The sequence below is a fragment of the Drosophila gunungcola genome, assembly GCF_025200985.1.
Source record: "Drosophila gunungcola strain Sukarami chromosome 3L unlocalized genomic scaffold, Dgunungcola_SK_2 000005F, whole genome shotgun sequence".
NCBI lineage: Eukaryota > Metazoa > Arthropoda > Insecta > Diptera > Drosophilidae > Drosophila > Drosophila gunungcola.
Genome location: NW_026453180.1, coordinates 4118302 through 4132781, shown reverse-complemented (window position 1 = coordinate 4132781; position 14480 = coordinate 4118302). Strand labels below are relative to the sequence as shown.

Genomic DNA, 14480 nt, shown 5'->3' with positions numbered 1-14480 from the left:
TGATGAGGATGCTGCCTAGCCACAGAAATGTCCAAAAAAACAATGTGGGAAAAACTATTTTTCCGACCTTCACCCAATCGCTGGCGCTGAGTTTTTCGGCATTTTTGTTTTATACTTTTTGAGTGACGCGGAATTTTAATGAACTTCACCTTCGGCAAGGCGAAATGTGTTGGCAATTTGTTGCAGTCTTTACATGTTAATGAACTGTATACGATTTTGTCTCTCTTTAATATAAATCTATACATGTTCTATTTCGGGAATGCAGCACTGTCTTATTTATATTTATAACATGTTAAATTTGTGTTGCGAACTTAAAGAATATATTATAATTGCGGGGATGTGCATGTGACACATTGACTCATTGAGCGGGAATTTATTTGCGATTGTCGTATTTTAGTGATTCATTTCGGTGAAAATCCTCGCCAGAAATCAGAATTCTTTGACGCCATTGAAAAATGTTGTCTCTCTTCGCAACTGATTTTCTTTTCATATATATTTTTCGATGTTGTCTCTTTAATGTGCGGACATAATTCATATGTTTTATTTCGCTAGCTTAAATTCCGAGCAGCTAGAATAAATATTTTGTTGCGATTTTCCTACGCCAAACGACTCTAAATAAATAAGCAAAAGTGGCGGTATAAAAAAATACAAGTAAATGTGGCTAAAATATAAAAATGTATATTTTAATATTGTCTATATATTCTTAGTGCGTTGATGTGTTATATAAAAACCATAAATTAGTAAATAGATCTTATTCAACCTTAAAAAGTTTATGAACGTTGAGGATTCAGAAAAATACATAAATTAAGTCCAGAATTTTCTTTTTAATTCTTTCTATAATTTTCTATTTTAAGTTTAGGAATTAAGTATAGCATTCTCATAAAAATGACAATATGTAATTTCTTAAAACCATAATTTAAATCCGTTGATGTATTATAAAAAAAAAACAAAAAAATAATAAATAGATTTTATGCAGCCTTAAAAAGTTTATTTTGGATGTTGAGGATTAAGAAAAACACATAATTTATGACCAGAACTTTGATCTCAATTCTTTTTATAATATTCTTAGAAAAGATTAAGAATTATTGCGTTGCCATAAAGAAATTCCTTAAATCCATTCTAGAAATTGAATAATGTAAGGCTTTGTTTTATAATAAACATTATAATAATTTGGTTTTCCTAATAACCACTGTTGATCAACAATAGTCCCACTTTAAACTCATAACAATCAATCATATTTCGTGGGGCTTCATTAATTTCTCGATGGCATCAGCTGATGACAATTCGGATGCCAAATACTCCTCGAGTTACATAAGACAAAGCCTTTGTATATTTCCACTTTCTGCCATCAATCATGACAGTCAGCAGCTTGCCCTAGAGAATTTTGAAATCCTTGGGCTGCCCCGGGTCTTAAATTTATGTTTATTACTTTCACTTTTCTGGAAGCGCCGCGCCCCAAAGAAATGACATTAAATTATTTCTTTTTAATTATGTCGTTTTGGTCGAAAATTCCGCCCAAGTTCTTGTCAACAGATTTCTTTTTCGCCACGTCCAAGCGAAGCAAAACAAACAAAACAAACACGAAATCATCGTCATAATGATGACCTTGCAGGCATCCGCTGCTGCTGCTGCTGCTGTTTTTGGCCAAAAGTGATGGCTAATTTATTGCAAGACTCTAACGTTACGTTTTATTTTGGGGCACTTCCGCTGTCAATTAAAGCAATTTACTGCCCAAGCTGCCGGGATATAGTCTGCAGGGCATGGCAGGCCATCCTATGCATAATTCAAGCCGTAAATGCTGAAACTAATTGCTCTGCGACAGGCGCAACACATGGCGTATGATTAATGTGCCCAACAGGACACTTATCATTTTTCTTCTCGTCTTTTTTCTAATATAAATAAAAGGGAAACACAGCTCCTTGTGTGACCTTCAGCTATTGATTGAAGGCGACGCCCTTAACCATGTTCAAGCATAATGGGAATGGGGAAAACAAAACGACAGGAAATCTTGCCACAAGAGAAATTCCTCGAAAAACTTGTTACCGGAAAACGGAAAACTGCGAAACCTAATGAAATAACCTACATAAATTGTTGAAATACGTAAAAACAAAGCTTATTGGCTGGGAGAAGCTTGTCTAAAACATTTTTATCCAAGCAATTTGTCTGCTCAATTTCGATAAGGGCTGGGGTAAAAAATAGGTACAGTTGCACCCCAATAAGTCTAAAGTTTTTAGTTTCTTGTGAGAGTTTGAGAACTTTAGTTTTAAAGCATTTATAAAATAATTGTTTTATTATTATGTTCTCAAGATCTATAATCCTATTAAATACATTTTTTTTTATTTTTTAAAATATATATAGGAGCTTGTTTTTGATTTATAACAAAATAAATATAAAAAAAATTAAAACAATTAACATTATTACAAGAACCACAAAAAACAAACCATTTTTTTATTTTATTAAAAGTCTTGGAACATAGGAAAATTATTTATCCAACTATTGTATTATGTACTATACACGGAAACTTGACTGTAGGAAATAGCTTTTAACACACGAGTTTGTCTTTCCGAGCGCAGAATGTAATCATAACTGGGAGTATGTGTTAAGCATAACAAAAAATAGCTCAAAGCACGTACGAAACACAAACACATTGGGAAAACTCATATCTGTGAGTTTTGCGAAAGGGAAAACGAGGCGAAATGGAGACACATATATACATTGTTGGCCGCTTTTCCAGGCCATTTTCTAAGCGATTTTCCCTGCAGCAGCAGCAGCAGCTGAGGCTGTGTGTTATTTTGTTGTTCCAGCAATTGGGTGTGAAAAGCTTTTGGGGGCTGTTTGCCTTCAAGTGTGGGTGTGGGCTTGGGTTTTAGTCCGCAAATATGGCCCACGGCCAGGGAAACTCGTTTGGCAGTGTTAAAGTGACGTTTACTGTTACTCAAATCGCACCACGTGTTCTGTAACCTCCAAAAAGCAACCCCCAAAACCCCCTCCAAACAACACTGGTAAACAAAACATAGTAAAATTAAATATTTTTCGTTTGACGTTTTTTTTTTTAATATTTTATATATATTTTTCTCAAAATGTTATTTTTGTCTTCACTCGGCTTTCTTGTTAATTAGTTTTACTTTCCGCTTTGGCGAATGTTAAAATATTATTTCAGCTAATATGATAATACCATCAAAGCTGCCAGATAATTTAAATATGAAATATACACTTTTAGATTCAATAGCCAGATATATAGTTTTACTGCACCGTTTTTTGTATCAGTGCAGCCAGAGCCTCTCAAGAATTCTTGCCAAAAATGGTGAAAAAGACCTAGGCCAAGCATTTAAGCCCTTGGGCTGCCTTTGCCTCTGCCAGCTCGTTAATGTTCCTTGTCTTTTTTCCCCTTTACAACGCCTGAGCCGTTTAGGGGCTTTCATTAGGTTTAAACCCAAGACTATTGAGTCCCAGAAAATCGGCTTGAACGAGTGGCTGTGGATTTTGGATTGGTTGCCCCAGACAACAAATCCAATTTGATGAGTTTCCATCTCTTAACTCTGCCATATTTTTCTTCACTTTTGCCGAGCTTGTTAAGTCTAGAAGTTTTCTTTGATGGAAGTTTTCTTCTCTGAAGTGGAGGTGGTCGACCCATGACAGGTGATTGTGCCGAGTTGAGTGTGTAATCCCGGCTATTTGCTAGATAAATCTGGGAAAACCTCTTAGGGTTCGGTCGCAGATGTGCTTGATAAATGAGTTAAATTTAAATGTTGTCACTTGTTGACAAGCGACAAGTTGATTTACTAGTTGTGTGGTAAGAAAAAAAATGTAAAATCGCTAAGGGATGGGGTAATAAATGGTTTGAAAAAAAACCATTTACTTCGTAGATATTTTAATAGATTTGTTTATGTCAAATAAATGCCTTCAAAAAGCTACTTTACGTTATTTCTTAATTAAAATGTTTATTGTGAGTCATAAATTGCTATGATATCTTAATAAAAATTGTTCTTTAAAATATCGATTAAAATTCAACCAACAAAATAGTACTTTTTTATCAAGTAAAATCTCGAAAGGCAATATAGAGGGCAAAATCAAATTAGAAATCAAAGAATTTAATCCAAAAATACATTCAAAGTAAAGCACTTAAATTCACCATAGTAACAACCAATAAAAACCTTACTTTTTGGTCTTGGAATGGAAAACGAAATAATTTATCAAAGAAAATCACTTAATTGAGTTTGGGCCCACTCTTGACAACCAAGTGTCAAATATTCTTCAGCTAAGACGCAAATGGTGATGATCGTTATACATTAAGACTTAATGACAGTTGACGCTCGCTGCAGTTCATTTTCATTTCCATATCATATATACCATTTTCTTTGATTTGCCCCGTAGAACTTGTCTCTGGTATTTTGTTTTATGTGGTGCCTCAAAAATTAACGTCGCATTGTCTCTCTCTTAAATTCCTATATATTTTCTGGGGCAAATTTGTATTTTTCAATCTGCTATTTGTTATATATATATATTTTTATGCTATATAACGCCACAGATTTATGGGGCGGCAGCAACAAATTTAGCTGCTACTTTCTTAATTCGATAGATGAAATCAGCACTCAGCTATGCAGGGATAGCAAATAAATATAAATATTGTGTATAAAAATGAAAACAAATGAGCAAATGGAGAGCCCAACAGCCTAGAGAGTATTAAATAAATTCATTTAAAAGGTCGGACAATGGTAGGTGCGTAAATCTCTCTTTTTTTTGCCTGATTTATGGGGAAACCGAGGAAAAAATTGTTGCATATCGTAAAAAACGAGGCTCTGGCAGGATACAAAACGAGAAAAGCATAAATAACATTTAATTTTTCTTCAACTCGGAAACGACCTACAATGAGAGAAAGTAAAGGGAAAAGCAAGGAAAAGCCTTCCGAAAGTTGATGAAAAACCGTTTCGACAGCACAGCCCGCATAAAGAATTGGTCGAGAGAACAAAATAATGCCATAAAAATAAAAATCAACAACGTGCCAGTTCGAAGTCGGGGAGAAAAAAAAAGTTATGCCAAAGTTGGCGAACCAAGTTCGAAACTGCAAATGTGAAAAGGTCGGTGGCAGCTTGAACTGCGGTTTTCCAACATAATCAAAGACTACAACAAGTGCGGGGCGGAAAACTGGCAACTTTACGAGCCGCACACTCGACACATGAACAGGTTCCCCCCCCTTTTGCCACGCCCACTTTTCCAGCCTCCCACCCCCATACACATACATACACACGAACACCAAACACGCGCCATTGCGGTGTAAATGTTATAAATGCGCCCAGAAAAGTAGGCAACGCCAAATGGCATAAAGCGCCGGAGAAAGCGGAGAAATTGTGGGCGAAAGAACACAGAATTCCAATTAGAAGCATGGGCTGGGCATTGCAAAAGTCCTCACCAAAAACGGCCAATCCATTTAATTGGAATATATAGTATACAATCTGACTTTGGTCTGCATTTGCACAAAACTCAACTTTTAATTGAAAATTTTAGAGTTTGGCATAGTTTAATGCGAGGAAATTGTGAAAATTAATAATCATTAACTCTTTGGTTAGTCATTCCTAAAATAAAGAATAAATTAAGAAAAATAAATCAAATTTATAATAATTTGAAAAGAAACAAGCTTACAAACCTTACTCTTTATTACCTTTAAAATTTTTGAATTGGTGGATTTAATGTTTTTTAAAGTTTTTATGCAATCAAATTCTGAAAATTGTTAGTCATTGCATTTATATGAATTTTTCCTATAAAATATCGATACAAATTATTTATCGATTTTTACCTTTAAAAAAACATAAATAAAAAATTTATCAAATTTATTACGTTATAATCTATGAATCTTTAACTAGGAAATTCTATATTTACCAATTTTAGCAAATAATTGAAAAGCAATTTAATGTACACACGAGCTAAAATCTATATTTATACGAATAAGTCTAATGAAAATAAATAGATTTTTCTGTTTCCAAGCATCCTCTAAACCGATAGCATTTTGTCGGATTCCACCACTTGAATTGACCATCAATCGTCACCCCGAATTTGATTTTTCTCGCCACCCAAAGAATTTTTTCGCTGCGATGACAAATCTTTGGCTAGGAAATTTTTGTTAATGGGGAAGCTAATAAAAAATAAAGAAACTTTCAAGAGGACTGACTGATGCTTATGTTTTTCTGGCATTCGACCTTCACCTTTGTGTACATTTCAATGGGAGGCATTCGAAAATTGAATGTGGGCGATGGTGCAGAGTGAAAATCTCAAACATTATTTAACTTAAATGTTACATCTCGTCCCGCTGCGTTTGCCATTTGGCTTTTAACAATTTGCAGGGGTAAACTTAATTTATTTTTAATCGCCTTTTAATTTGGCGCTGCCTGTTGCATTGTTTTGTTCACTTTGGATCGTAAAACTTTTAATTGTTTGCGCCCAGGTATTTTGAGTCTGCCTTTTTCAGCCTGCTGTTTGATGTGTTTATTTTTGCATTAACCTGTTAAATGCCAAACGCATTTCAATCTCGGCCAGCGAATTGTGGGCCAATGTGTCGTCAACGACCGCAGGGTGCTAATGCTGCCTGCGGTATGCTCGGTATTCCTTTATTTTTTTGTTTGTGAGTTGAATATTGAAAGTAAACAACGCAGCGAAGAAAAGGCCAAAGGTCGTAGATACTTTTTCGGGGTGTCTGGTTTGGCTAAGTGCCTCAAATGTATACGCTAGCTAATGGAAGTCTGTGTAAAAACCTATATTATATAGCTCAGAGAAGGAGCAACAGCTACGCTTAGGTGAAAGGGCATAAAACCCCAATTTCATATAGTTTATTTGCTCAACTTCACAATTTGTTTCTCCGTAGAGATGTGCCAAAGCCAATGCAAACCCTTTTTCGCAGTCTGGTGCTTTACATTCAATAAAATTTGACATTGTCAAGTGCACTTGTTCGAGTGGAAAATGTTTTTCGCTTCGACAAACACAAAAAACTGTGAAAAGACGAATGGCAAATAGAAACTGGTGAAATGCGACGAGTTAACAGACACAAGAGTACTTGCAAAAGAGCTTTACATGTCAAAAAGTCCAATTTCGTGGGGGAATTTCCCGAGAACTAGGTAACAAGTTTAGACAAATTTTATACGAAATTACAAACCAATAAGACATTAACTTCTAGACCAACATAAAACAACTGGTTTTATAAGCCTCTCTTAGAAAATTGGTATTTAAATATCATTATGTACAACCATTATTATTATTTGCATATATTGCTTCCGATATTCCAGATTTTATTTGTGTATATTAAAGATTTTATTTGTGGATATTCAATTTTTTTTAATAAAATACATTTTTGTATCAAGATTTAAAAGTCTTAAAACTATGGCTATTATAGAAAGTATTCAGAATTTAAAAAATAACGAACTTAAAAATTCTTTTATAAAGACATATTTACATTATTATTAATAAAAAAACTTTAAATATTTTTGGTATTCCATATAATATTCCCTTTAATATTTAAATCACTTTTAATTTTACTTGCCTTGCCATTGAACTAACGAGAGCGAGGTGGGTGCATTAATTAAATTTAATGTATTGTGACAGAGTGTTGATTTAATGCCTGCACAGCCGCTGCAATCGTGGCGCGGGGTGTGATATTCTTGTAATTGCCAAGTCGTTTGTCGTGCAGCGTGTCGTATACGTGATGTAGTTTTGTAATTTCTAGCTGATTTTTGGAGGCCAAGATGCAGTTTTTTTTGGGGGTGGCATATAAATTTCACCCAGGGTTAAAGTCAAATGCACGTGTTGTTGCCTGATATTCGCTTTAGCCCCATTCTTAACCCTCCCCAACTGGTGCACTTGGCGTATGAGTAATGTAAATTCCTTGTGACGTCAAGCTTTCCCTGGGCCTGTCAATCTCTAAGGAAAGCCCACACATCCGAGTTTTCCCGACTCACATGTTCTCGCTTATTCCCCAAATGTCCTCATGGAAAAACTGAAAATGAGCTATGAAAATTTGCAGCATTTTCCCAGGGCTTCTCTTCCTCGCTTTTCTACCCCCCTTTTGGCCACCGCAAATACACAATGCTCATTGCTTATTTATCAAATATCCACACATTGCCTGCAGTTACAGTGAGTCCTCGACTCCCGTTCCCAACTCGTTGATTTGTTGAAAGAGGGAGGAAAGCAAAAAAAAGGCACTTTTATTATTTTCTTAACAAATGGGAAACGTAAGCATATATAATACCGACATTATCAAACTTTATCAGATGCCTAGACAATATGTGTTACTAAAACATAGTAAAATAGCAATGTTATTTAACATTTTGAGTAAAATATTTGTTAGTGATGATCTGATAACTTAAAATTTATTTAAATATTTTTTACCATACTGGAAGCTTAACTTTTAAATAAAATGTTATAATACATTCCAAATATATTATTTAGCTATAGACACCTAAAAAAAATACTTAAATATTTTTTTACATATTGGATGTTTTACATTTATATATTTATATATTCAAATATTTTTTCGCAGTGTACCTGCTTTTTTGCGATTGTGTGTGGGTGGCCGCGCAATTAGTTGGCGGCTGCATAACGAATTGTTCACTCTTAGCATTTTCCCTCGCATTTGATTCGATTTTCACGGAGTGAGGGCTGAATTATAAATAAATCGCGGCATTACGTTTAACATGAATCCAAATACAGCGTGACGTCACTGTTGTCGCCTACACACACAAAAATTTAACTTTGTTGTTGCGTGCGAGGAAATCATATCGGGCAGATAAACTTTAATTTACTTCGGTGTGGGGAGCTCTTTGAAATGTTTCGGAATCACATTTGACATGAGTTTTAAATAATTAATTCTGTAAGAGAGTAATGTAAACGAAATGTTTAACTTGTCTGAAATTAAGCCAACACTTTATGCATTAAATACCTACCGAAAAGAGACATTCTACTCTACATCCCCCCCTAAAATTTCGCTCATTTGTAATTGCAGACTTGGAATAATTGATTAGAGTTTTGTTTTAAGTGTTAGGTGAAAGACGCGGGACGAAGGCGATAATGATTTTGGCCACGTTTGTGTTTTGGCCCCATCGTGTTCCGTTCCTTTGTGTGTGTTTGCTAATTACAGGCCAAACTTTCTGCCTAATTAATGTCATTAGTGTGCACAGTGTTCCTCAGACAAGAGAGAACGAGAGATCTGTGATAAGGGGAAAATATTCGAATGGAAATGGGAACAAGAGAACGAGCGAAAATCGGACAGAAAAACTTTACTTGAGGACTTTCCCCAATAGATTACAGGGCACAGATGGGGTTTGAAGGTTCCTACACAGTCAAATACATTTGTAATATGAAGAATATTTACAAAAAAATTTTTAATAGCTGTTGGACATACAAATAATACATAAATAACATTAAAAGAATGCTTTTCTTTTATCATTAAAATCAAGATTCTCCATAATGAAAACAATTTCTATTTCTTAATAACAATTTAAAATTTTATCAGATAACCAGACAATTTTTTTCTTAACTCTTGAAAAATAGTATTGTATATCTTATAATAGAAAAATGGAACCACATTAGTTAAATTTTTTAAATATAATTTATACAGGACGCTTGATTTGGCGCTTTTGTTCTGTGCACAGAACACCCAAAAAGATCAGAAAATAAGGTGTGGGTTGGTGGGCTTTCATCAGATATATTTTTGTGCATTAAGTTTTCAGGCTGTCAGCTCTAATTGATAAATGACCAAGAGGCAGAACATTTTATCTCCATTTGCATAATTGATATTGAATTTTAATTGGTTTTATTTTGCTTACATTAGTTTTAATTTTGTATACATTACCGTCGTATTTAGTATGCAATAAACAAACGTTTTTCACCTATGTCAAAGTCAAGGTCTTTTCTGTTAGACATATATCAAGTCATACAATAAATATGTAAATCGAAAGTTTTAAAATGCATTTACCATACAATATTTATAAATCTGTTAAATATTTAGCCACTTTTTCACCTATGTCAAAGTCAAGGCATTTTCTTCTTTGCGGTTTTTTCTCTTGACAGGCATCAGATTTTTGCTTTTGCTGTTTTGAACTTGATGCGAAAAACAATTTCATTACTTCAGCGCGTCAAACAAAAAACGAAACGAGAAAAATACTTTGTTTAAAAACATATTTAGGCAAACACGTCAAGTTTTTTGGGTGGCTGGCAAAATGCCAGCGGAATTCGTATCTGTTTCGAATAGTTTGACGATTGCCACGCCTTTTGTGTATATATATCTAGTATAGAACGCCCCCGGGAAATTTGTGCTGCGTATTTTGAGCCGCTTTGATATTTATATCTACGTGCGATTAACCCAACTGGTATGCAATCCGAATATTTCTTTGCACATTTGCATTTAATATTCAATGAATTATTCACTACTGAGGTTTTTGTTTATGCCAAGCAACTTGTTGAAAAATTGAAATTAATTCGCTGGCCGAACTGCCAATTAATCGTGTGAGCGATATTTTCATTTCTGTATTTAGGCCATAAATAGAATATTTTCGCGTGGGAATTGCGCAGGATTTTCGACGGCTCTTCTTTTGGCTGTCTGTCAACCGATCAACGAGTGTGAAATGTATTTGGAATTTCGCTTTAATTGCTTTTGTAAGCGATCTTTATTTTCCCTGGGTCCCTGTCTATTAAGGTTGGAATTTTAATTGCGTGATCTTTTCGCTAATAGTACGAAAATAAGATATTTTCTTCAGTTCAGTTTTTGTGGTGGCGTTGGGATAATGTCTAAAAATAAAGTGGTACTAGAAACTCGGGACTTTGGACAATTTCCGGTCGTTTTGGGGATTGTTGTTTTGCCCCCACCACATTTTTCTCTTTTCTTTCTACCTTTCACTTAAATTTAACAAGGAAATAATGCGCATACGCCATGTCAACCCGAGGGGAAAGCAAAGTCCTTGCCGCAATTTGGCCCCGTTGGGTTGGCAGCGCTTAAGCCTTTAACAACAATTAAATATATTACACTCGAGAACGGAGAAAATAAACAAAAGCGAAAAAAGAATGCAGGCACATGAGTGCACTTAAAGAAAAAAAAGTTTTCCTATTTATACATTATTTAGGAAATAAATACTTTTGAAAATGTAATATGTTCTACAAGTTAATCAGATAATATTATTGAAATTTAGACTTTAAAACTTCGATATACTATACAATTCTTTAAATAAATAATAATAAAGAAATATTAATTAAGTTCAAGAGTGAGAATTTAAAGTAAATGAATGTAATGTTTTACAAAAAATTCTGTATACAGTTGCTTAATAATTTAAATTCCTCTTTTATAAGCATTACAATATAATATTAAGAATATTGTAGGAAATTAAATGTTTAATTTTCCCTCGGTGTATTAAAGAGCTTTGTGGCCAGTGAAGTGGATGCATGACCAGCTGCCCGCCAGCCAATTTTGCGACTGGCCAAAGGACTCGCCGCCAAGCGGTGGAAAACCCAAAGACCAAAAGCCTCTGACCACCACACACACGACAATTAAAGTAAAAGCTTGTCAAGTGCACAAACATATACATATCTACAGTATATATAAGCTGCCAAGTGGATTCTCTTGGATACTTTTAAAACATAAATTAGTTTGCTCCTGACTCATTTGATCCTTTGTTTTATTTTGCAGAACCAAGAAAAGACAAGACTGATGCACAACAACAACACGGAGGCAATGGCACAATATCCACGCCCAACATCGAGCAGCCCACCTGCCAGGGCTCGATGCTCCCGCCCCCGGGGGGCGGTGGTGGCCTTCACCAGGCGGACGGCAGTGGGAGTGGCAAGATGGAGCGCCCGAACACGCTCGCCGGCGCCAATAAGCTGACCCGTCGCGGGGTCAACATCTGCTACCACAACGAGCACATGTGTAAGTGTACCATATATGGGAGTGTCCTTGGAAAACGCTTTTTTACATCATTAGTAACTAAGATGTTTGCTGGTGGTAAAAAGGAAACTGAGAAAGCAAATACTTTGAGTTTGTTTAAGTTAAGTATTTGTTCTAACTAGCCTCTTGGTCAACAAAAATTCAAATTAAAGACAATATATTTTTAAAATAAAGTAAAGACGAAAGAAAAAGGGAAATACATTACCAACTGTTCATTAATAAATTTAATAAAATACAGCATTAATTAAAAATAAAATAAAATAAAGTTTAAAGATGGTATTGAATTTTATTTTGTTCACAAATCGTTTAAATGCGAATAAAAAACTTATTTAAAACGAAATATTAGCATTAAAATGAGTTAAAGACAACATTATTAAACAACATTTTAAAGAGTACTTATATAAAATTGCTATCTTGGCAGTTTTATTTTTATTGTTTTATTTTTTTGCGATCGATCTATCAGTTTCCTTTTCTCTATCGCCAACTATATCAACCCACACTTAGCCACCACGCACACACCCAAACAGTCACTCACCCACGCACACACTCTCTCACACACACATTTGGCTAGACTCGAGGAAGAGCTGCTTTCACTCACTTTCTTTTCTGACTATCTTTCTCTATATCTGTAACTTTCTACTACCTCTCCTCTCTCTTTCCGCTGAAACAATTACAAAAATACAAAATTCGAAAAACGATTGCGACCAAAATCTCTATAATCTCAATCAGATGGCGAAGATGGAAAAATGGTGGGTGGTCCGCCGGGCAGCACTCCGCCCCCCTATCCGGGTGGCAAATTGCCGCCGGGCGTTATGCTCAGCGAACTGCCAGAGCCGCCGATTCCGCTGTCGGAGATCGGACCGATCCCACCGCCCCCGATGTTCTCCACTCCCAGTCCCACGCTCATCGCGGGACGACCTCATGGGCCCGGTGCCGTCAACGATCAGGATTACCAGCAGGACTACGACTACGATGGTAATTCCCCAGCCCAGACCCACACCCGAATCGAACCCAGTCCCACCTACAGAGAAAACCAACCAAACCCCTTTTAGATTAGCCAACCCTCAGCTCATTAACAAAAACGCGCACTTCATAATGTATGCTAGTTGGGGATGTTGATATTAAGTTGATATAACAATGAATTATTTCAGTACACGAAAAAAAAAAAAAAATTGGCAAGTTTAGTTTAAATAAGTGTGTCTTGAAAATAAACTACTGACAGTAAAGTAAAAGTTTTAAAAAGATTTACATGCAATTCTGTTAGAAATTTGGTTGAAATAGAAAGAAGAGATTTATATATTTTAAACAAAATAATTAAAAATCTGTTTAATAATTTAAGAAAATAAATCCATTTAAAATCAACACCGCATAGCTAGTCCCCTCCCTATTCCCTCAAACCCGACCCAAATACATTTTACGTGGTTTTATTTTGCAGCGCTCACTAATTTGAAATCTTTTGTGTTTAATTAGATCACGATCCGGATCAGGATGAGCTTGACTCGGATGACGAGTATGCCCCGTATGGTGGCAATCAAGTGCGCATGATGGACACGCAGCGCGTCGAGGAAATTCCAGCCAAAGAGCCCAAACCAAATGCAGTTCCTCTCAAGTCGGCGCTGAAGAAGAAGGGCGGGGCCATGCCCACCTCCGCCTCCACGCCAGTCACGCCTACCCAGGATCATGGGGCGGGAAGCGCGGCATCGGCAGCGGCCATGGCAAATAGCAACGGCGGTATCGGTTCGATGGCGGCTGCAGCCGCAGCAGCGGCCCAACAATCCGCCAGTCAGCGTCCATTGGTCATCCGGCAGGATGCAGCGGGCAACAACTATTCGCTCAAGTGAGTATCAGTAGGAATTACCAAATAGAACAGGGTTTAAATGCTGTTTATTTGATTGAACATGGAAAATTTTAATAATTCCTTTAAAGGAATAGATCGGCTTTCACAATATTTTAATTCAAAACACTTTCGAATCGTTCTTTAAATTTGGTTTTTTCGCTAGACAATGTTCTACATTTTAAAATATATAATCCCACAGCTGTCAGTTAACAACACTTAAACTATCACGAAGTTTTCGAACACTGTACTAGATTTCTCATTAAAATATCAGCTTTTAACTTAAACCATTTTCGAATCAATATTTAATTTATTGTAAACTAGACTATTATAGAAAAATGCTTACTTAAAATTGATGCCAAAACTGTCAGTTGTCAACACTTAAAAAAATAAAAAAAAACACTTTGCCGTTAAATAGTCAAAAGACAAATTTCCATGATTAATCATAAATAGCATAATTACTTTTTTAAAGTAGTATAATTTTGTATCGTTTTACTTAACTCCCTGTTGACTCTGTTTAACACGACCCTTAATCGCCCTAAACTTCCCCACGTTTTTTGGTAGTTCTTTGTTCAAACACCCAAATAAATTATGTTAATCTGCCCAGAAGAAGTTTCGTTTGTCTCTCTAGTCTATAAACACAACTTTTTACCTACTATACTACTGAAGAAAAGCTCACAAAAAGATTTAATACCCCAAAAAAAAAACCTACTATTTGTTCCGTTT

General features: G+C 35.5%; 2 protein-coding genes across 21 annotated transcripts in view; one reads left to right on the top strand and one right to left on the bottom strand.

Moving 5' to 3' along the window:
- Nucleotides 1–14480, bottom strand: part of LOC128258936 (protein encore) — a 165035-nt gene that overhangs the window by 136349 nt on the left and 14206 nt on the right. The window lies entirely within an intron of this gene.
- Nucleotides 1–14480, top strand: part of LOC128258938 (protein nutcracker-like) — a 114285-nt gene that overhangs the window by 92608 nt on the left and 7197 nt on the right. For 17 of the 19 annotated variants that reach the window (XM_052990970.1, XM_052990969.1, XM_052990966.1 and 14 more), the window contains 3 exons: nucleotides 11663–11902; nucleotides 12650–12895; nucleotides 13391–13757. In XM_052990970.1, the coding sequence (XP_052846930.1) occupies nucleotides 11663–11902; nucleotides 12650–12895; nucleotides 13391–13757 (853 nt within the window). Of the gene's footprint in view, nucleotides 1–11662; nucleotides 11903–12649; nucleotides 12896–13390; nucleotides 13758–14480 lie in introns of those variants that run through there. The other 2 variants (XM_052990976.1, XM_052990968.1) reach the window with 2 other exon arrangements.